The sequence below is a fragment of the Lagenorhynchus albirostris genome, chromosome 14 (assembly GCF_949774975.1).
Source record: "Lagenorhynchus albirostris chromosome 14, mLagAlb1.1, whole genome shotgun sequence".
NCBI lineage: Eukaryota > Metazoa > Chordata > Mammalia > Artiodactyla > Delphinidae > Lagenorhynchus > Lagenorhynchus albirostris.
In genome coordinates this window covers 1,091,496-1,112,990 of record NC_083108.1, presented here as the reverse complement: position 1 = coordinate 1,112,990, position 21,495 = coordinate 1,091,496, and the positions used below count along the sequence as shown (strand labels likewise).

Below are 21,495 nucleotides of genomic sequence, written 5' to 3'. Positions count from 1 at the left end.
TCTAAAAAGATAGCTAACTGCAGATACAAAGCTTGTTATAAACTGTAGGAGATGCATTTTACTAAAGTTCAGAGCAGAATGGAAGTTCTGCTAGTGCTGTTGGATATTCTCGATTCTCTGGAGTAGCACCCGTCATCGTCCGCCCTTCCGTAGGCCTTCATCTCCAAAGCGTTGGCTCTCGAGAGTGACAGGAGATCTAGAGAAAGAAGATAGTAATGATGGAGAAAACGACAAGTGTCCAGGTGACCACAGGTCTCAGAGGCAGTGGCAGGAGAAAAGATGGAGAAGCTGTAGATAGAAGTAATGGAGAGTGGACATCTATTCTAGTCTTAAATTTTTTTCCCTTGAGTATAGTCTCCCCAGTTGCTCATTATAAGTTATTTCAAGCATACAGAAACATCAAGAGAATGGTCTTTTATGTAGATACAACAACTACACATGGAAGGCTGCTTGGAGGGTTCCGCTCACGGCATGGTAACGGCAGCTTCCTTGGACAACCTTTCCTTTCCTGCTTACCTTGGTTAAGTTTTTTGCAAAGGAAAGTAGCATTACTGTGCAGTGTTATTTGTAATGCTTTGCTTCCCCTGAAGACAGCTTAGTACGAGGGAAAAAGAAAAGTGTGATTAGTAGAATTGGGCCAGCTCTTGCCCTAAGCCAGACCCGTATCATATACAGAAGACTGCTTGGCCTGCCTCAGTGCTCTGTTCTTTCCTTTATCCAGGTACCAGCTGGAAGATGAGTCTGCCCATTTGGATGAAATGCCATTAATGATGTCTGAAGAAGGCTTTGAGAATGATGAAAGTGATTACCACAAATTACCACGAGCTAGGATCCTGCGAAGAAAGAGAGGCCTAGAGTGGTTTGTCTGTGGAGGATGGAAGTTCCTCTGTACCAGGTTTGTTCTCCATTGCTGCCAAACCTACACACCAAGGTTACACAGTTATTTATAAGCTTAGCTTCTAAACACATTTGTTTCTATATCAAACTAAAGAAGCCACTCTCTAAATGACATCATGGAGAGTATTAATAACCTTAGTCAAAACCAAACAGTGCTAATCCCAAAGGGACAGAAAGCCAAATTCACTTTTTTGTGAGATGTTTTAATGTTTAAAAGATGGAGAAAATTAGTGATTTTGTAATTACTGCATGGTAGAATTAATTCTGGTCACTGTACTGACATTTATAAACTGTGTTCCTTTCTTTTCCGTCTGTGACTATAGAGGCGTCCCTTGGTATCTGTGGAGGATTGGTTCTGAGACCCAAATCAGTGGATGCTCAAGTCCCTTTATTTTTTCAGTTATACGTATATATATATTTCTTCAGATTCTTTTCTATTGTACGTTATTACAAGATATTGAATATAGTTCCCTGTGCTATACAGTTGGTCCTTGTTGTTTATCTATTTTGTATATAGTAGTGTGTATATGTTAATCCCAGACTCCTAATCTACCCCCCCACCCTGCCCTCCCTGCTATCCCCATTGGTAACCGTAAGTTTTTTTTCTATGTCTCTTTCTGTTTTGTAAATAAGTTCATTTGTGTCATTTTTTACTTTCTACATATAAGCAATATCACATGATATTTATCTTTTCTCTGACGGACTCGCTTCACTTAATATGATAATCTCTAGGTACATCCATGTTGCTGCAAATGGCATTATTTCGTTTCTTTTTTATGGCTGAGTAATATTCCATTGTATATCTGTACCACATGTTCTTTATCCATTCCTCTGTCGATGGGCATTTAGGTTGCTTCCAGGTCTGGGTTATTGTAAATAATGCTGCAGTGAACATTGGGGTGCATGTACCTTTTTGATTTATGGTTTTCTCCGGATATATGCCCGGGAGTGGGATTGCTGGATCACGTGGTAACTCTACTTTTAGTTTTTTCAGGAACCTCCATACCATTCTCTATAGTTGGAGTTGTAAATTGGTTGTACCAATTTACATTCTCACCAACAGTGTAGGAGGGTTCCTTTTTCTCCACACCCACTCCAACATTTATCATTTGTAGACTTTTTAATGGTGGCCATTCTGACTGGTGTGAGGTGATACCTTATGTAACTCTGTCATGTACTGGATTGGTCTAAGACAGATAGTTCTGTCAGATCCAGAAGCAGGATCTGGACATGTAGGTTTGAGAGTTGTTGTTACTGTAGTGATAGTGGAAACCACCCGGAAGGATGACATTCCTAAAATGGCAGCAGTGTGGTAGAGGTCTGTGAAGGAAGAAGGAAAGGGACCCTTTGGGGAAAAGGACAGTGTTGGAAAGGAAGGCTAATAATCCTTTTCTTAGGCAGCAGAAAAAATAGGGGAGCAAGTGTGAAATAGTGTTGGAGAGGATGACTTTTATCTTAACCTCAGTTGGGAACATTAGTTCATTTAAGTGAGGAGGTGTCTGGGATACACATGAGGACTAAAAAAATGACAAAATTGGTCCTGCCTTGGTAGAGATCATCAGTAATCACACATCTGTATTGAACCCAGCATAATTTTATTACTGTTTGTCCATCAAGGAGAAACGTGAGCCATTACAGAACCAGCTGTGGAAGCGAGGGTGTGGGCAGTTACGGTGGGAAAGGTGGCCAGTGTTGTGAGTTGAAGAGACGGCTGCGGCAGAGGAGCTTTGGGCGGTGCCGCAATTGCAGTTTGATGGATGTGTGGTGTGTGTTTTCCATTAGTGTGGGGTGGAAGAAAGAGTGGGATCAGACCCAGTTGTGCTGTTTGAGATGAGCATTCTCACTGCTGTTTACAGCCGAGAACTAGAAGAGGCCCTCTCCTGATAGCTAAGGGCCAAGCCCGAAGTTGAGCCAGAGTCTGACTTGACTCGCCAAAGCCTTTCCTTGCTCTTTGCTCCGCCGACTGGGAAAAGTGCTAGGACGAAGAGGTGTGCTCCAAATGCGATAGGTCCTGATTTGCACTCTTCAAGCAGATAAGTGCCTGGTCTCACCCTCCTCAAGGGAACCTGACGTGAAGATCAGTGGGACTGAGAAGGCTGAGAATCTTACCTACTGTGCACGGAGGATCCCTGCATGACAGAGTTGCTAGAAACTGGGGACGTGGGAGTGGGTACTGATGGACCTGAAACTTTAAGGTCATAGTCTCGTGCGCATGGTGTGGACTTCAAGAGGGCAGGCCATGTGTTGGAAGTGATACTTATCCATACCAGTGAAACGGTTGCCAAGAACTGTGGACATTGTTGAAGGCCGAGTGCCTTGTTGAATTAATTATTTTTGGTCTTTTACAGGATTTTGTTTTTACCAAATGGAACATAGCCAAGTTTTTTATTTCATTTGTAATATTCCTTTTCTTAAGGAAGATATTAAGAATATATTTGAAAATCTAGGTGTTAGTGGCAAAAACTAACATGTTTTGGGGATATTAAAACAGCTCAGTAATATATACTCGACATGTATATATAGTCTTTATCTTAGTGAATGGTGATCATGTGGGCAGAGCTGACCGAACCATCGTGGTGGCTTCACTCACGAGTGTCTCTTTCCATGTGGACGAGAGTGACCTGAGACATGGCCACACTTCGTGTTCAGTGTGCATCCACTACACCAGGAAATTGTTATGGAAATTAAAACTGCACCTTACAGAACAAACTGTACAGTTAGCAACTTAGATGGGTCTTATTTTCTTTATTATAAATTTCCAGTTTTGAATATTTGCTAACCTTTTTATTTTCTAAATACCAGGCATTATAAAAGTCAGTGTTATTAAGGTTATTAGGCGAAGGATCAAAGAGTAGAAGATATATAAAATTACTTAGTTTAATTGCAGAAGAAAACGTCAGTGAATATTGTAGTAAAGATAGATAGCAAATGATATTAATGAGTTGCAGATATTTCATTGTATTTTTATTTGTAGATTCTGTGAGTAGTCAGGTTTATTTTTAAATTATTCTTCTTCTGGGATTGAGTAGGCTTTAATTTCTTCATGGCTTAAGACCTGCCTTCTCATTTTTATTATTTGGCAAAAATTCCAACTCTGAAAAATTTGACTCTGGAAAAACTTTTTCTGTAATCTGTCTTCTAAACCTTTGGGTGTCCTCCACGTGGGTTACCGTGATGCACACCGGTATGTAGTTCTGGGGGACAGTAATGCCTTTCTCACGAGGTTTACATTTCACTTGCTATCAAAAATCACTTTGTCCCCATGAAAGTGGAACCCTTGAATGGCATTTCCATATGAAGGGGGGTATCAAATGCTAGGATTGTTCCCGGTCCTAAATGGCCTCTACACTTTCAGTTAATCGGCAACACATTTGGAGTGCAGAAGCATGGGAAAATGCTGATCTCTTGAGAGGACATGAGTGCTGTGTTGCTTTTGGCTTGGTAACCAAAGGTACCTGTTGGATATAATTATTTATTTATTTATTTATTTGGGAAGGAGGCTTTCTAAATTTTGGAAGTTATTTAATTATGGCCCCTTAAAATTTTACAAGACAGGATCTTGGCATATAAAGATGTGCTTTATTGAGTATTGGAGTACTACTTTGATTGTAGAGGCATTTGCAAAAACTTACTAATCCTAAAATGTTTTAAGAAAAAAGTATAGTTTGTACACTATTGGATTTGGTTTCAGTTTGCCTTGACAGTGTGAGGCGATTTACATATAAATGGGAAAGTGTCTTCTGAATACAGAGTAACTGAGGAAACGTGCAGTGCGCATAGAAATGTTCCTGGGTAAAGCTTCTGGTTTCTTTCTTCCAGGGACTCCTCTGCAGCTCCTTCTCACTTACCGGTATTTACCAGTATGTTTTACTCTTATTACTTTGCCTTCAAAAATTGCCCATAGTTTTACTTTCTCCCTTAGCTCTACAGCTCTATAAGGCTTACTTACACGTATTTTTTTGGTTACAAGTATTTTCTTTATGTGGGGGGTTTGTCTTCTCTTTCTGGTCATATTTTCTGTCTGCATAATCCAGTGGCAATGCTGGCAGAGCCCCAGGCTTTTAAAACTTCGAGACTGTGTATTCATTTAATATTGTGGAATAGCGGGTGGTTTAATAGTGGCTACCTAACCACTGCTTGATTCTGTCTTTGCATGAAGAAATAATAATAAGATTTTAATTTGGTAATAGTAGTAGCAAAGTGTTATGAATAATTTAATTACATTTTGGAAGTCTAGGAATCTTAGTTTTTTCTATACAGTGTTATAGAGAAAAACTGAACTGTTGAGTATGTGTTTTTAGCCCCTCGTATTTAATTTAGTTTCTAGAGTATGAAGCTTTGAAAGTTAATGGGATGTTAGTTTCATGTGCTGCTGACAGTGGTGTAGATGTTGAGGTTTTTATTCTAGCGAATGTTTACAGTGTCATGTGATGAAGACAGTGGTTTTGCATTTATAGAGCTTTTTGCCTGTAGAATATGCCGATACCAGCCTAAACTCTGGAAAATCCACATTTCCTAAGTTTTATTTATATTTTTTCAAACACTGAGCTTTGGCTATCCTCCGTTTCATCTTAAGACTTGTCTGACTTTTGCACATTAAACCATTAGATTAGCTAATTATGTGTTTCAGGAGAAAAATTCATATCTGAATACATTCCTGGAGGATTTTTGCTGTATTTGAAATGCTGAAGGAAGTGTGCACGCGAGGACTGCTGTCCTAGCTGTCGTGCTTGCCTGAAGAGTGCTTTGTGTGTACCAGCCCTGCTCCAGCGCTTCCCTGGGATGCTGAGAATATTCTAGATCTGTGACGTCCAATATGGTAGCCACTGGACAAGGTGGCTGTTGAGTCCTTGAAAGGTGGATAGGGTGACTGAGGAACTGGACTTTTTATTTTACTTAACATTAATTAATTCCCACTAAAATAGCCACATGTGGCCAATGGATGCTTTATTGGACAGTAACTTTTTGTGCCAATTAGTGTTATAAGTTTGGAGACATTCTGAATGTGACAGCGAGAGGCAGCACAGTGACAGCAGAGCTCTGAGTGCTTTCCCTGTGGCAGGCATTGTGTCAGGAGCTCAGAGCGTGTCACCTGTAACCTCATCAGCGCTTCTGCGGGTGAGGAAACAAAGACTTAGACCAGGGGACCACCCCAGTGCCACTTGCTGGGAGTTGTTTCCAAAAGCACTACCTTAAAGTCCACATTTTTCCCATGGAGTCCTGTGGCCTGCTCATGCGTTTTTCATTTATTTCCATCGTCTGTTGAATGGCTGCCGTACTGTGTGCTGTGCTAAGCACAGGCCGTCTGTGAAGATGAGCAGGCGCCGGCCTGCCTGTTGTCCTCGCGGCAGGAGGAACACGGGGTTGAGTGGGGACTGAGGTCCGGGCTGTGTGTCAGCCCTGCCCAGCTGTTGTGCGTACATCGCTCACTGACCTCTGTGGACTCCGGTTTTCCCTTGTGTACCGTGTGGGAGTTTGTCGTCTGTGAGTGTGGTTGCGGGGGTCTGAGACGAGGAGTTGGTGTTGTAACTGGACAGAGGTGGGCAGTGTGCGCCCTCCCTCCCGGCTGCGGGGAGGTGCCCCAAGGAGAGGCGCGGGTCCGGCAATTTGGTTCCGTGTGGGTGTTGGTGAGGGAGCTTGGGCTGGAGGCAATCCAGGTCCTACTGTAAAAGCAACAGGAAGGTGAGAAATAGTAGTTTGAAGCTTATTATATTTTATTTGAAGCCTTATTTAATTTTTGTCTCATACAAGCATAAACAAGATAAAATATTACCAATATTGACTGAGATCTACTTGACCAGTCCCCTGTCCCCCACCAACAAACAGTAAGGATGGGAATACTTATTTTGACAGTCTTAAATCGTTTAGTAATACTGTGATTTATAACTGTTGGGGATTTAAAAGTATGCTTTATGCGTGGAGATGCTCTCCGTTCTGATTTATTTTTTAAAACGTGATGGCAAGCAGTGATAAGAAATTTCTGCTCTTGGAGAGTTGGGTCTTCTTTGCTCCAATTGAAGCAGAAGACGGGGTGCGGAGAATGTTTTAGAGCTGATCTGCTTGGTATGCATTTGGCGTTCCTGGACCCCCCATGGGGTAGCTCCTCAGGGCGGCAGAGCCTGACACTCCTGTGGGCGATGAGCTGTGCCCACGCCAGGAGGACTCGGCAGCTTTCAAAGGGCAAAGCCCTGTCCTTCCAGGATGAAGGTTTTCTGAGCACAGCCAAGAACTAGGTGGATACTTAGTAGGGATATACTGATTTCAGTTTAAACACATAATGTATTCTCTCATACGGGGTGCTGCTGTGGGTGATTTATGAAGTAACACATCTGAGTGTGTTAAAGGGAAGAAAGACATGCAGTGAATTTGACACATAGTCCTGAGGGGTCAGCCTCATCTTATAGTCACACCTTCTAAGGCTGTCATTATCCTGCAGGATTTCAGGTTAACTCTTGAGCTTGCTTTGTCCCAAGTGAAGTTAGGAATTTCCGCCTTATCCTTCTGGCTTGCAGTTCTAGCCTTGGCTACGTTCAGAAGATGACGTTTAATAACTTCCCTTCCCTTATTAAACCTCTCGGAGTCTTTCTCTGCATTTTGGAAATTTTAATTAAACTGAATTGTTAATACTGAATTTTAAATTCAGGATTATTTTATGCTTAATAGAGGTGAATTTGATACCTTTTCATCATTTTCTGAAGTATTTTAAGAAAAGTTATCCCACTAGAAACTTTATACTCTCTATTCAAATATGGTGGTTTGGATGTCCAGGAAGGAGAAGAGTTTGTGCTCCTGGAACCCTGAGCAGGGTTGGAGCAGGGTAGATTTAGATTAAAATCTTCGTTGCATAGATGAAGGTAGCCACATGGAAATACAATCAAGCTTTTAAGCCATTAGAATAGTCCATTAAACATTGGTATCCTTTCTAAATACTGAATTGAGCCATACGTCTTAGTTTTATATTAACGCGATCACTTAAAGGAGGAAAAAAGTGACTACTTAAGACAAGGGCGTGGGTCACATCCTAGTTAATTGACGTCTGAGAGCCTTTATCACTGAATCATCAAGTGGTGTATTGAGAATTACCCATAACATATGGCGATTCTTTTCTCAGCATGTAAAGCATTGACTGCTTCAGAATGTTAATGGTTTTATTTTGCCAGTAAGAGGGTCTAAACGGGGAGGATAATTTCCCTGAGGTTCTAGGAGTCATTGCACACTTATTCAAGCTCCTTCAGTATCTTCATATCAAATTTAAATTAGTATAGCTGACCTGTTTTAAGAAAACCCTTACAGATTAACAGTAGATATGCTATTGGTGTCTGGTAAATACAGAAACAATCAGTATTGGCTCTGGATATATAGAATTAATTCAAAAACTTTTGAAAAAGCATACGCAATATGTATCTTTTGTTTCATGCAGTTGCTGTGATTGGCTGATAAATATTTGTCAAAGAAAGAAAGAATTGAAAGCTCGTACAGTGTGGCTTGGATATCCGGAAAAGTGTGAAGAAAAACATCCCAGAAATTCTATAAAAAATCAGAAATACAATGTATTTACCTTTATACCTGGGGTAAGATTGTTAAATTCTTGAAAACGGGCTGCATATCAGAGATTGCTAACTTTGTTTTCATTTTTTTCTCTCATTAATTCTGTCGTATCCAAATCAGAGTCCTTTTGCTTTGGAACCATGGGTGTTTCAAATAATTGTTAAGTAATTCATATGCATTTGTAATAGCCACATGATAAGGGTTCAACTCAAGAAAGTTTATAGTTTGATTATTGCCTTCAATTCTAGATAAACATCACATTTATATTATTGTAGAAATAATCAAGTAAAGCTAAATAAAATTATCAGAAAATAAGTCATAAATTTTGTTTGGCTGGGAATTTGTTCGGTGGGAAAAGTGGAATGTATCTAATGTTTAAAGCCTGCCGAGGCTGTCACAATGAAAGTAAAATAACTTTTTACACAAACATGACTCCATAACAAAATATCTATAAGCATTTATAGATTTCTTTTCTACTTCACATTGTAAATTTCAGGCCTTGTTGTATTGTTATGTCAGTAGTTATCTTTAATTAGGTATTATGCTAAATTTAAATTCTGAAGTTTAAATATTTACTACTTTTTTTTGTTGCCAGTGATATTTGTGGCTTAAATTATAAAACTGCGATTATATGTATTTAGATTAGTGGAATTATTTTTGCTTTTTGTGCATCATTCCCTATTTTAATAGACAGATTTATTTATCTTTCTAAAGGCAAAAGAAAGCTGGGACTGATTTATGTTTCCAGTATCAAAGTTTTTGATATGTTCTAGGTGTTAGCTCTTACGCTATTTTGCAAAAACCCCCCTTGATTATGTGAAATGAGGGCTGCTTTATCTTGCATGTTTTTATTTAAATAACCATGCTGACTTGATATTGGGCATTGATCAGCCCTCACCCCCCCCATCCGTCCAATAGTTGTCAGATGCTTGATGTCTAATATGCTCCTTTATTAAAACACACAAAACTAATGGCTTCATAATTAAAAGACTGATCTTTTGTTAGGACAATAAAGTGTAAACTCGCTTTCAGGCAGATAAATATTCTCATCTTTATTGAATGAAGCTACTGTTTTCTCCTTAGGTTTAAATTATTAAATACTCCCACGTTGGCTAAGTGTTGTACATTTTCCTAAAGCCCTCCAGAAGTTCACTCAGCAGACAATCACGTCTTGATTGCAGTGGTTTAAGGTGGATCGGGCAGCTTAGTTTTGATCCGAGTGAGTTCACTTGGCTACCAGGACGGCTGTCCAGAAGAGACCTGTTGATGTGTCTGTACAGCTGTTACCGTGGGAATGACTTTTTTCTTAGATCGTCTCTTAAATTAGTCTTTTCATCTAAAACGTAGTATTTTAGAAACATTTGGTAATTGCACAGTAGGAATTCTATGCCATTTTTAGCACGAATGGCAATTTCTGAATTGCTACTAGATATAATCTATGCTAACTGAGATTTGAAAGAAATCACTGAGGAAAAAGAGTTTTCTCCCCTGCTAAGATTAATTTATGAAATAATTCAAAACATTTTTAGACCGCAGTTGAACATGATTATGAATATAAATGTGTCATTGATGTAACTGATGCTTTTAGTCATACACATAACTGTGTGATGACGTGTATAACTTCATTATATAAAAACTGTGGTCCCAGACTCTTTAAGTCAACAGTAAGTACTTAACGCATTGCTCTGCCCGTGTGAAAATTTCAGTGCCTTCCACGTTGTATCAGAAAATGGCATCCCAGGAGGTTTTGATCTGCAGTTTGCAAGTCTGTAAGTTTCATTGTAATTGTAGTGTTGAAGGTCAGCTACCGTATATCAGCTATCATATAAAGAATATGCAGGTAGCTGTCTTCCTGAAAATGGGTCTGCAATTTACGTATTTTTATATTTTATCATTTCTTATACTTTGAGGGAAGTAAATACAGGAGATTAAAGTAGGTTTTTTTGTGTGTGTGAAGTCATACCTGTACATGGTTTGCTTGTTCACTCGATCTTTGTAAAACTACCTTGATGTCCACATTCAGAAAACGTGGCTATCATGTTTTATTGTTTACCATTTCATAAATACAAGGTTAACACCACTTTTCCATAAGATTTTCTGAGTTGATATGAAGAGATACATTTGTATATCTATATTAACTGACTTACTAACATTGGGAAGGTTTTGCTGTCTCATTTGGTGTGCATGTAAAGATTTATAGAAGATGAGTGTGGGAACCTGGAAAATTGCATGCAAGAAAATAAGAAACTTTTAGAGGACACTTAACATAGTTGAAAGTTCTAATTGTCTTTTTTTTCAGTTTATTTTAAATATAATTTGGGGTAACCTTAGCTCTTTTTTGTGATTTAGTTATTGGAAAGCCATTGTCAAAATTAATGTATTGTGACTCAGGGCATGTTTTCACTGTTTGATGGAAATACAGTTAGATATTATGTTGATTTTAATTATTTAATTAAGATATGAAAGATTTTCCTTGAAGAGATTATGTTAATTTTTTCTTTTTCTTTTTAGGTTTTATATGAACAATTCAAGTTTTTCTTGAATCTCTATTTTCTGGTAGTATCCTGCTCACAGTTTGCGCCAGCATTGAAAATAGGCTATCTCTACACCTACTGGGCTCCTCTGGTAAAAAGAAAAGATTTTTGAAATTAAGTGAAATTATTAAGTATTTAAAATATAGCTTTAAGAGTGGAGATGGTTAAAAGATAAATCAATCGTATTTTTAAAATGTGATATGTTGCTGTGTGTCACTGAACTTTTGTTACGAGGTTTCACAGGAGTGTGAGGGCAGCGTGCGGCGCTAGGTTGGCTGGAGAAGCTACAGAACACCTTTGCTGGTGGGGCTGGGCGTTCTGTCGGGCCCTAGGGTGGCAGCTGTGTGTCCCCAGCCCCGCTGCCCCGTACTGGAGGAGCTCTTGGGAGAGACGGGGCGGGCCTGTGCGAGTCTGCCCAGCGCCTCTGACATCCTGACGGGTGGGCAGCTTTTCCCTCTGCCTGATGGCGACAGTTCTGAAGCATCTCAGTGAAGTCTGGCAGCCGTTGGTTGACAGCTTGGGGCGTGACATTTTTGGGAAGGCAAATGATGTTTGTCATTGAATATTTCCATCTCAAACATGCTATCTTGATAGTTTTATACTGTTTGCAGATAGTTTTCATTGCTTTTCAGTTTACAGAGGTAAGAGGTATGTCTCCTTCCTTCTTTTCACCTAGAAGCGGGTACTGCTCCCTTTGGTGTGCTCCCTGCTGGGCAGATCACCAGTGTGATCTGGGCAAGAAAACGTGGCGAGTGAGATGATTCCTGTAGCGAGGGAGCAGGGCAGTGCTCAGGTTTCCCGCCCTCAGAACTGGAGATCGGAGCCCTGTGCTCTCCAGTTGATCTGTTCTGCTTCGTGCAGCCCTGCTGCCTCTGAGGCTGTGCTTTCAGGTGCGGCAGGAGGGCTGGAAGCGGGGGTAAGTTTAAGTCCCTCTCCGGTTCCTGTTCACGTAGACTTTAGGGTGGCGTGGGTCTGAGCAATGAAAGCAACTTATGTGTAATCTAGATACAAAATTACTGAATAAATGGATACCTTTTCCACTTGTTGTATTCGCCAGATCAACAGAGACATTGGTGCTGATGATGTGAAGCTGTGATTCTCATCCACTGTTGTGTAAACATAAATCTATACAGCCTTTTTTTGGAGGATAGTTTGGAAATATATATAAAATGCCTTATAAATGGATTCAGCGTTTCTATTTGAGGAATTTATCTTAAAGCAATAATGATCAGTCATAGAGTCTAAAGAATGTCTTTACTAATGTCTATTATTATTCTTTTAAAAAATATTTATTTATTTATTTGTTTGTTTATTTATTTATTTATTTATGGCTGAGTTGGGTCTTTGTTGCTGCGCGCGGGCTTTCTCTAGTTATGGCGAGCTGGGGCCACTCTTCCTTGCAGGTGCGCGGGCTTCTCATTGTGGTGGCTTCTCTTGTTGAAGAGCACAGGCTTTAGGCGTGTGGGCTCAGTAGTTGCGGCTCGCGGGCTCTAGAGCGCAGACTCAGTAGTTGCGGCGCAGGGGCTTAATTGCTCCGCGGCACGTGGGATCTTCTCAGACCAGGTCTCGGACCCATGTCCCCTGCATTGGCAGGCGGATTCTTAACCAGTGTGCCACCAGGGAAGCCCTATTATTCTTGATGACAAAATTATTTGAAAAGTCAAATGTCTAACTGGATTGTTTAACTGTGCTTTATGCCATGCATTGTTGGAATACTGTGCTACTGTGTACCTTTGAAAATGATGTTTAGAAAAAGTATTTAATAACACTGAAGGTGTACATATTAGAAAAATGGGGAAAAATGGGTTAAAATATGTATGGAATGAAATACACAATTCTTTGATCAGCCCCCACTGAGTTCGTTTGTGTCCAGCACTAGTGAAAGCAGTGTTGATTCAATTGTGAATAAGACAAACCCTGTCCTAATAGAGCTTATATTCTGGGGGAGAAAGACAATTTAAATGATCCGTCATGCCAGGAAGCCTGCCATGAAGCCGTGAAGCCGAAAATGTGAAGCAGGATATGGGGGTAGAGAATGACCGGGTTATTTTAATAGGGTGGCTAAGGAAGTCGCCTTTGTTGGGGTGGCATTTGACGACATCTGGATGATAGGAGGGAGTGAGTGGGCCGTGTGCAGAGCAGGTGTTGCAGGCAGAGGGCACAGTAGTTGCACAAGGTCTGGACGCCCTGGAGTGTGTGGACGTGCAACTCTGGTGGGAAGGGGGCCCGGAGGGGCGGTGGGCGCTCAGATTTCATCCTGAATAGGATAGGGGCGTGTGTCTGTGTGTTGCATATGTCACACGAGGGAGAACACTGAAGCTTACACCACAGTTTTAAAAGTTGATTTTCAAGCCACACAGCCATGGAGAGGGAACATAGGTGACTTTTCCTTCTTTCTTTTCTCTCACTTTTCTTCTCATTGGAGGTAACCTCTATTCTGAATTTGAGATTAAATTGCTGTGTATCTCTTAATAATTTTGCTACTTATGTTTGTATTTTTAAAACAAGATGCACTGTTTTGGCATGCTTTAAAAATTCTATGTAACATTTGTCTTGCTCTAAGTATCCTTTTGTAACATGCTTTTTTGACTTTACATTGATTTATAAAATTGACCCATGTGGACACACATATCTAGTTCCTTCGTTTTTCACTTCTCTAAAATATTCCATTGTGTGAATGTATCACAATTGATTTGTCCATCCTCTTGGGAAAGGAGACTTTTAGGTTGTTTCTAATTGTTCTCAGTTACAGACTGCTGCACGATCAGTGGAATTGTGTGTTATTCCTTACACACTTGTGCCAGAAATTCTGTAGGCTGTATGTGCCCTCCTTAAAAGTGCTGTTTATTTTGTCCATTTTCTAATAAAAGCAGTCTAGCATTACAGAAATTTTAGGACATAGAAAATATACTTGCTAATGCTGAAAACAAACTTATTTATGGTTTTCATGTGTTTATTTCTAGCCCCTATTTTCTATTCCTAGCAGTATTTACCATTTAAATAGTATTTTCTACCTTGGGTTAAATTAATTTTAACTCAAACAATGAGCATCTGAGAACACAAATTCTTCTTAAAAATCTGAAGTAAAATATATTCATTTGTATCTTGCTTTTGTCTCCGGCCTTTTTAACTCTGATTTAACTAGCTTTTAACCAAAGAAAATGTTCTATTTTGATGGATTCTTTTCGAAGAATTCAGTGTTATCTGTTCACAGATTGACCTTGTTGGCCAGGCTTGGACTGAGTGCACAGCATACATGGGCCTCTCTAGTTTCTCTGTTCTCTAACGAGAGCTCATTTCCAGTTCTAGATTGGATTTTAGGTCCTTTAACTTGAATTGTCAGGTTTTTTGAAGTACTTTATCATTTTTTTTGGACATGAGAAATAAACTTTATTATATTTAGATAAATACCTCAGTACGAACCTCAGTATCCACATAAGGGGACCATTATTCTGCTGTGATTATGCGTTCGTGCTCCAGAGAGCAGAGAAAAGCCCCTCCCCTTCTTCGATTCGGGCAGGGCCTCGACACGCGGGCCGGGCGGGCGCTCCCCTGCTCCGCTCTGCTGGCCGCCACACCCTCAGACCTGGGTTCCCACCCTTCCCTCTGCTCCTGGGTTTGGCAGCAGCCACAGGTGACGCCTCTTCTCAGAAAACACAGAATGAAGGTTTGTTAGTATCTTTGCTTGCACTTTTTATATGCATTTTGACCTTTGACTTGGCAAGAATCTCACAAAGTTGATGTGCGCATTGGGCTCACTTTTGAATCCACGAAGCTGACTTAGTATATTGGTTCTTTGATCCAAACTCACCTCACAACACCTTTTAAATTTTTGAAAAGTTAGATACTATCTGTAGAAGATCTTTTTTATTAATCTGGGCAAAGTTAAAGAACCTTTAAACTAAATCTAAAATATACATGTGTATTTTTTTTTTTTTTTCTTTACCAAGGGAAGTATTCTTGATTTCTTCCTAAGCCCTTGTTCTTTCTACGCCTGTGTATCTTACCCTGTCCCATCCCAGGGCCTAGAAGAGCAGGGATCTTCATATACACATTGAAGCTTTTGACATCTTTTCTCTGCTTGCACTCTAAGGTTCTATAAGTTGCCCAAAAGAGGAATCAGTTAGCATTTGCAGTTTTCTCCTAGCCAAAAACCTGCCAGTGAAGCATAAAAAATCTTAAAGCTGGTGATTATGAAGTCTTATGTCTGATGTCCACTCATTTTAAAGAAAACAAGTTAATGCAAACTTAATCCCTCTGCTCTCTATCTAAAATTAGGATGTTTCTGAAAACAGTGATAGCTTAATTAATAATCTTTCTATTTCAATTACTCCTGGCAGTGTTGTTTACTGGCTTCAGGTCTGAACTAATTTCTGTTATATTTTGTTATATAATAGGAAGAGTAAACTGAAAATAAGTGATTTCATTACATTGTATCAGAATGAATATTACCCTTCATACTGTTCAGATTTCAGAACACTTCTTCAAGGCAAAGCTGCTGTAATCAGAGTAACAAAATGGGTTGTAATGCTTCTATCAAAATTAATAAGGTGGAGTAGATCTATCCATACAAAAGGTTTTTAGATAAAGAAAATATGGATTTTTAATCTGTACATCTTCCATATAAAATATCTTCCTGGTGCTCTGTTAATACATAATTGGAAACCAGATAGGCTGTGTAGGTTGGAAATCAGTCCTGTGGGGGACTCTGATTTTCAGTCTGATTTTAAAATCCTTCCTTCTATCCACCCTTTCTTGTGAGTGTCTCTGTGAATTGGAGGTGTGGGCAAAGTATGAAAAGGAGAAAACAAAATCAATCATTTGGAACCCTGCCATCCAGAGACAACCACTGTTTACATGAACTTTGTGACCCTGACTGAGTTACTTTTTCTTTTTGTATTTCAGTTTCCTTATTTGTAAGTTAGAGCTAAAAGTACACGTCTTCTAAGGTTTTTGTGACATTTAAAAGGTAATTCATTTAAAATATGTAGGAGTGTCTGGCATATAATAATCCCTCAAAGGTAAACTGATGTGGTAACATAATAAAATCTTTTTTCTCTTTGCTAAATTATATATTGTTTTGACACTCACTCCATATGGTTCCTGGGTTATATGGAGAAATAGAAAAGAATCCCACTTTGTGATGTAAGATTTCATCACGGGCTGTGGACAGGCCATGCGAGATATTCTTGTCATCAGTGCTGATGCACCAGTGCTGTTGATTCTGGGGGACAGCATGTCACTGTGACCCTCTTGTGTGCAGTTTTGGTTTTTCTGGGTAGCAGTGCTGTAGCCGACATCTCTGACCTGGTGGGTGCTGAGGTCATGGGCAGGCCCAGCTGCTCCTGCAGGAGACTTGTGTATCCACATCTTCCCTAAACCACCCATCTGTTATGAGCCCAGACCTCTTCTGAGGTCTTAACCTCAGAAGATGTAAACTTGAAAGGTAGAGGCCCATTGGTTGTAACTCCAGTGGTCAAGAAGGAAATGGTGGCATCAGCTTGCCTTTCCTTTGATCTGTTTTATGTTCCTAGGCTGGTCACTGGGCGTCTTCTCAGGATATATGTGCTAGAGGTGGGCATGACGGTGTGGGAGGGACCCCTCTTGGCTGTTTCTGGTCCTACCCGTCTATTATGTATCCAGAGGAACCTTAGACTTGGAATGAGGCCTGGAGCAGCTTAGAGCTGTCAGTAGTCCTTGCCTGTGACCGGGACTCTGCTTCCTCTTAGGGGTGTTGAACTCCTGTCTTTAGAAGTTGGAACCTGCCCCTCTTTGGTGCATCTTCTCTGATATTATCACATTAGAAGAGGCAGCTTGCGTTCACTCCTTGAGTTCTTAGGAGCACTAGGAACTAGCACAGTTTTTGTGGTTTATAAACTTAATAAATTCAGAGGTAAATTTTGCTGTCTTTAAGCTGTAGGTTTAAAGGGTAAAAATTAGATTCATCTGGAGAGTTTAAATACCATTTGTATGTCGGGGTGGGGGAGGGGGTCAGTTCCCTGGAGATTAGAGGTAAAGGTACATATTTCAGGTAGGGCCTGAGCAAATCTGTGTTGCAAACAGTTGTCTGAGTGATTCTGATATGCCTGTCTGATAGAAAGCACTTCTTTAAAAATACTGTCTTCATTGTATAAATGAAGCATTCCTGACACTCACTCTCCTCTTGTCTCTCAAGGTGAGTCAGTCACAGGTAGAGTTTTAAGGAATTACTTCCACACCGTCACATGAGTCTGTAACCGTAAATATTCTCCTACACGAGAGTGGCTGCATAGAACTGTATTTTTTGGATTCATAGATGCATATTTTTCATGTTACTGAAATTGTGACTTATAAACGGTTTATGTATTTAAAGTGATATTGTCTTCCCACCAGGACTGTTACTAAATTAATAATGATGTATCTTTTTTTTAAATAAATCTATCTATTTATTTATTTATTTTTGGCTGTGTTGGGTCTTTGTTACTGCGCACGGGCTTTCTGTACTTGTGGTGAGCAGGGTCTAGTCTTTGTTGCGGCGCGCGGCTTCTCCTTGCAGTGGCTTCTCTTGTTGCGGAGCACAGGCTCTAGGCACGGGGGCTTCAGTAGTTGTGGCACGCGAGCTCAGTACTTGTGGCACATGGACTTAGTCGCTCCATGGCATGTGGGATCTTCCTGGACCAGGGCTTGAACCTGTGTCCCCTGCATTAGCAGTGAGATTCTTAACCACTGCGCCACCAGGGAAGTCCCAATAATGATGTATCTTAAAATCAACAGCATCTTTGAATTAGGGAAATAAAATATTTCATCATATAGAGTATCATAAATTTCTTATTTGGACTTTCAGGTTTCCATTTTTTTCATATTCAGTGCTGGGATCCTTGGTTTTATTTTATTTTTTTCTTTAGGCTAAGTTTCTAGAAGTGAAGCTGCTTGGTTAATATGTGTATAAATTTTAAGGCTTTTGATAATACTAAATTTCTTAAAGCTAATGTTTTTGATATTTGATGCTTTTATTTTATTTTATTTTTGTCTTACCTTTGCTAACCCTAGCTCTAATAAAATGATGAATTTGCATTCAAGATAAGAGTACTTCTCTGCCCCCAACTAATAGTTTCTTTGACGACCACTTTATTTCATCACTGCTTTGTCATGACAAGTCACCAGCTTTGGAGAGGCTGGCCATTTGTCCCTAGAGCACATACTTCCCTCTAGTATGGAGATTCTTGGTCATAATGTAGAAATCTCTCTTGTTCTTAAAATTTTGTACTTTGCACAGCTAACATACTTTTAATGGTAAAAGACTGGATGCTTCCCCCTAAGGTCAGCAGCAAGACAAAGATGGCTACTCCCACTGTTTCCATTCAACATTTTATTGAAGGTAAAATGAATAGTGCAGTTAGGCAAGAAAAAGAAATAGGAGGCATCTAGATAGAAAAGAAGAAAAGCTATCTGTCTCTATTCGCAGATGGCATGATCTTGTATATAGGAAAATCTAAGGAATCCATGCACACACAAAAATATTGGAACAAGTTAGTGAGCTGTAGGGTACAAGATAAATATACAAAAATCATTTGTATTTCTACACACTAGCAATGATCATCTGAAAATGGAATTAGGATAACAATTCTGTTTATAACAGCATCAAAAAGGAAAAAAGGAATAGATTTAGCTAAAGTGCATATCAAAAACTATAAAACATTTTTGAAAAAAATTAAGATATAAGTAAATGGAAAGTCGTCTCATGTTCAAGAATTGAAAGACTTAGTATTACAATGACAGGACTCTCCAAACTGATCTACAGATTCAGCGCAATCTGAATCAAAATCCCATTTGGCTTCTTTTGCAGGCATTGACAAGCTGATTCTAAAATTCATGCAACAACGGAAGGGTCCCAGGGTAGCCAAAACAACCTAGAAAAGTAGATCAAAGTCGTAGGACTCATACTTCCCCATTTTGAAACTTCTTACAGAGCTGTAGTAATCAAGAGAATGTGGTACTGGCAGAAGGATAGGTATGTAGATCAAAGGATACAATAAACATTTATGACAAATGGATTTTCAACAAGGTACCAAGACGGTTCAATGGAGAAAGGGTAGTCTCCAACAGATGGTGCTGGGACGTTTGGACAGCATGTGGGAGGGAATGAAGTTGGACCCCTACCATAGCATACACAAACCATCACTTAAAATGGATCATAGACCTAAATGAAGCTGAAACTGTAGGACTCCTAGAAGAAAGCATGGAAGTAAATCTTTGTGATCTTGGACACTAAGAGCCCAAGTGACAAGAGAAAAAACTTGAGTAAGTTGGACTTCATCAAAACTAAAAACTTTTGTGCATCAGAGGACAGCATCAAGAAAGTACAACGATAACCCAGAGTGGGAGAAAGTGTTTGTAACATCATATTTGTAGGTCACATATTTGACAAGCACTTGTATGCAGAATGATATAAAGGGCTCTTCCAGCTTAACAACTAAAAGATAAGTTGAGCCAGTTATAAAGTGGGTGTAGGATCTGAATTAACATTTCTCCAAAGAAGATATACACATGGGCAATAAACACATGAAAATTGGTGTAATCGCTTTAGAAAACAGTTTGGCTGTTGTCAGGAAGCTAAACGTCGAGGTTACCGAATCACCCATAATAGGCAAATCCACAGAGACGGAAGGTAGATTAGTGGTTTCCAGGGCGGGGACCGGAGGGGGAATGGGGGCTGGTTGCCCTTGGGGTTTCTTTTGGGGGTGATTAAATAAATAAATAATATGCTCTAGATGGTGGTGATAGAGGCACAGCTCTGTAAATAAACTAAACAAGTGACGTGCATGCTTTAAAAGCATTTTAAGGTATGTGAATTAATCTCAACAAAACTGTTACTAAAAAAAAATGTGTGTTAAAGGTCCTGCTACGTGAGGGTCACCCTGCCCATCGTCAGCTGTCCTCAGGCGGTGATGGCAAATCCCTGGCACGTGCCGTGCCTGCCTTCCTCTCTGTGGGTGGTGCCCACCAGCAACTGCTGTTCACGGCTTCTCTTTATGATTCCAGGAGTAGCTTTGGAATACTTCTTAAAATAGTGCTTTTAGCAGCCACTGGAAAGACACTGGCAAAGACCGGATGGGAGGCGTCATGCTGTTGCAGGAGACTGCTGATAGTGTCCTGGCGTTGGAGGATAAAGGCGGCACTGAGTGGGCCACGAGGCTAGAGGTCTGTCCTTAAGGCTGTGCTTTAGCGAAGGAGCGTAAACAGCGGGGACTGTTGAGGTTTCAGGCAGTGAATTGCTGGGCCCATCCCTGGAGGAGGATTTTGCCACTTATTTGTCAAATTTATATTGCAGAAGAGACTTTGGGAACTGTGTGGAGGGATGACTTTGAGGGGAGTGAGGCTGGAGGGCGGGAGGCTGGCCCAGTAGTGATGGTGGCCGTGAGAACCAAGGGGGCCTGGGCCAGGCTCCCACATCACCGCTGAGAGTGGTCTAGGCCTCAGGCGTGCTGGGAAGCACAGTCAGCAGGTGGTGATCCGTGATGACACTGAGAGTCAGAGAGCAGTAGTGATGCTGCTTACTGGTGGTGCCTGTACCATGAACGTCAAGACTGAAGGCTACTGAGTGAGTGGAGAACTGGGCCGTGTGCACTGAGCCTGGAGCCTCACACCAGCCTTCAGGCACAACTGCTTAAAGAGGACTGCACTTCTGAACACAAGAAACATTCTCCAGAGGCCTACTTACTTTAGCCTATTGGTTAGACAGAAAAAAACCTATGTAGAGCTGATTCACTTTGCTGTACGGTAGAAACTAATACGACATTATAAATCAACTGTATTCCAGTAAAAATTAATTAAAAATATATAAAACAATAAAAGCGGGATGGTGGACTTCCCTGGTGGCGCAGCGGTTAAGAATCCGCCTGCCAATGCAGGGGACACGGGTTCGAGCCCTTGTCCGGGAAGATGCCACATGCCATGGAGCAACTAAGCCCGTGCACCACAACTACTGAGCCTGCACTCTAGAGCCCACGAGCCACAACTGCTGAGCCCGCATGCCACAACTACTGAAGCCCGCACACCTAGAGCCCATGCTCTGCAACAAGAGAGGCCACTGCAATGAGAAGCCTGCGCATCACAATGAAGAGTAGCCCCTGCTCGCTGCAACTAGAGAAAGCCCGCGCAGCAACGAAGACCCAACGCAGCCATAAGTAAATAAATTAGTTAATTAAATTAAAAATAAATAAATAAAAGCAGGGATGGCAAACCATGGGCCAAATCTGGACCTCCCTCTGTTTTGTACAGCCTGAAAGCTAAGAATGGTTTTTAAACTTTCAATGTTTGAAAAGCATCAAAAGCAGAATATGCTATGACATATAAAAATTATATAAAATTTAAATTTCCGTGTCAATAAACAAAGGTGTTCTTTTAATTCAAAAAAAACCAAAAACAATAAACCTGGAATAAGAGATTATTGTACTTTCAGTGGAAATACATCCAGTGTTGTGTAATTTACATGGTACGCTGGAGCATGTTTGTCATTAAAATGAAGCCTACTGAA

General features: G+C 40.4%; 1 protein-coding gene across 6 annotated transcripts in view; it reads left to right on the top strand.

Moving 5' to 3' along the window:
* ATP9B (ATPase phospholipid transporting 9B (putative)) overlaps positions 1 to 21,495 on the top strand; it is a 224,170-nt gene that overhangs the window by 14,290 nt on the left and 188,385 nt on the right. For 5 of the 6 annotated variants that reach the window (XM_060121782.1, XM_060121781.1, XM_060121783.1 and 2 more), the window contains exons 2-4: positions 722 to 895; positions 8,318 to 8,468; positions 10,957 to 11,070. In XM_060121782.1, coding sequence (XP_059977765.1) covers positions 722 to 895; positions 8,318 to 8,468; positions 10,957 to 11,070 — 439 coding nt within the window. Of the gene's footprint in view, positions 1 to 721; positions 896 to 8,317; positions 8,469 to 10,956; positions 11,071 to 21,495 lie in introns of those variants that run through there. The other variant, XM_060121786.1, reaches the window with a different exon arrangement.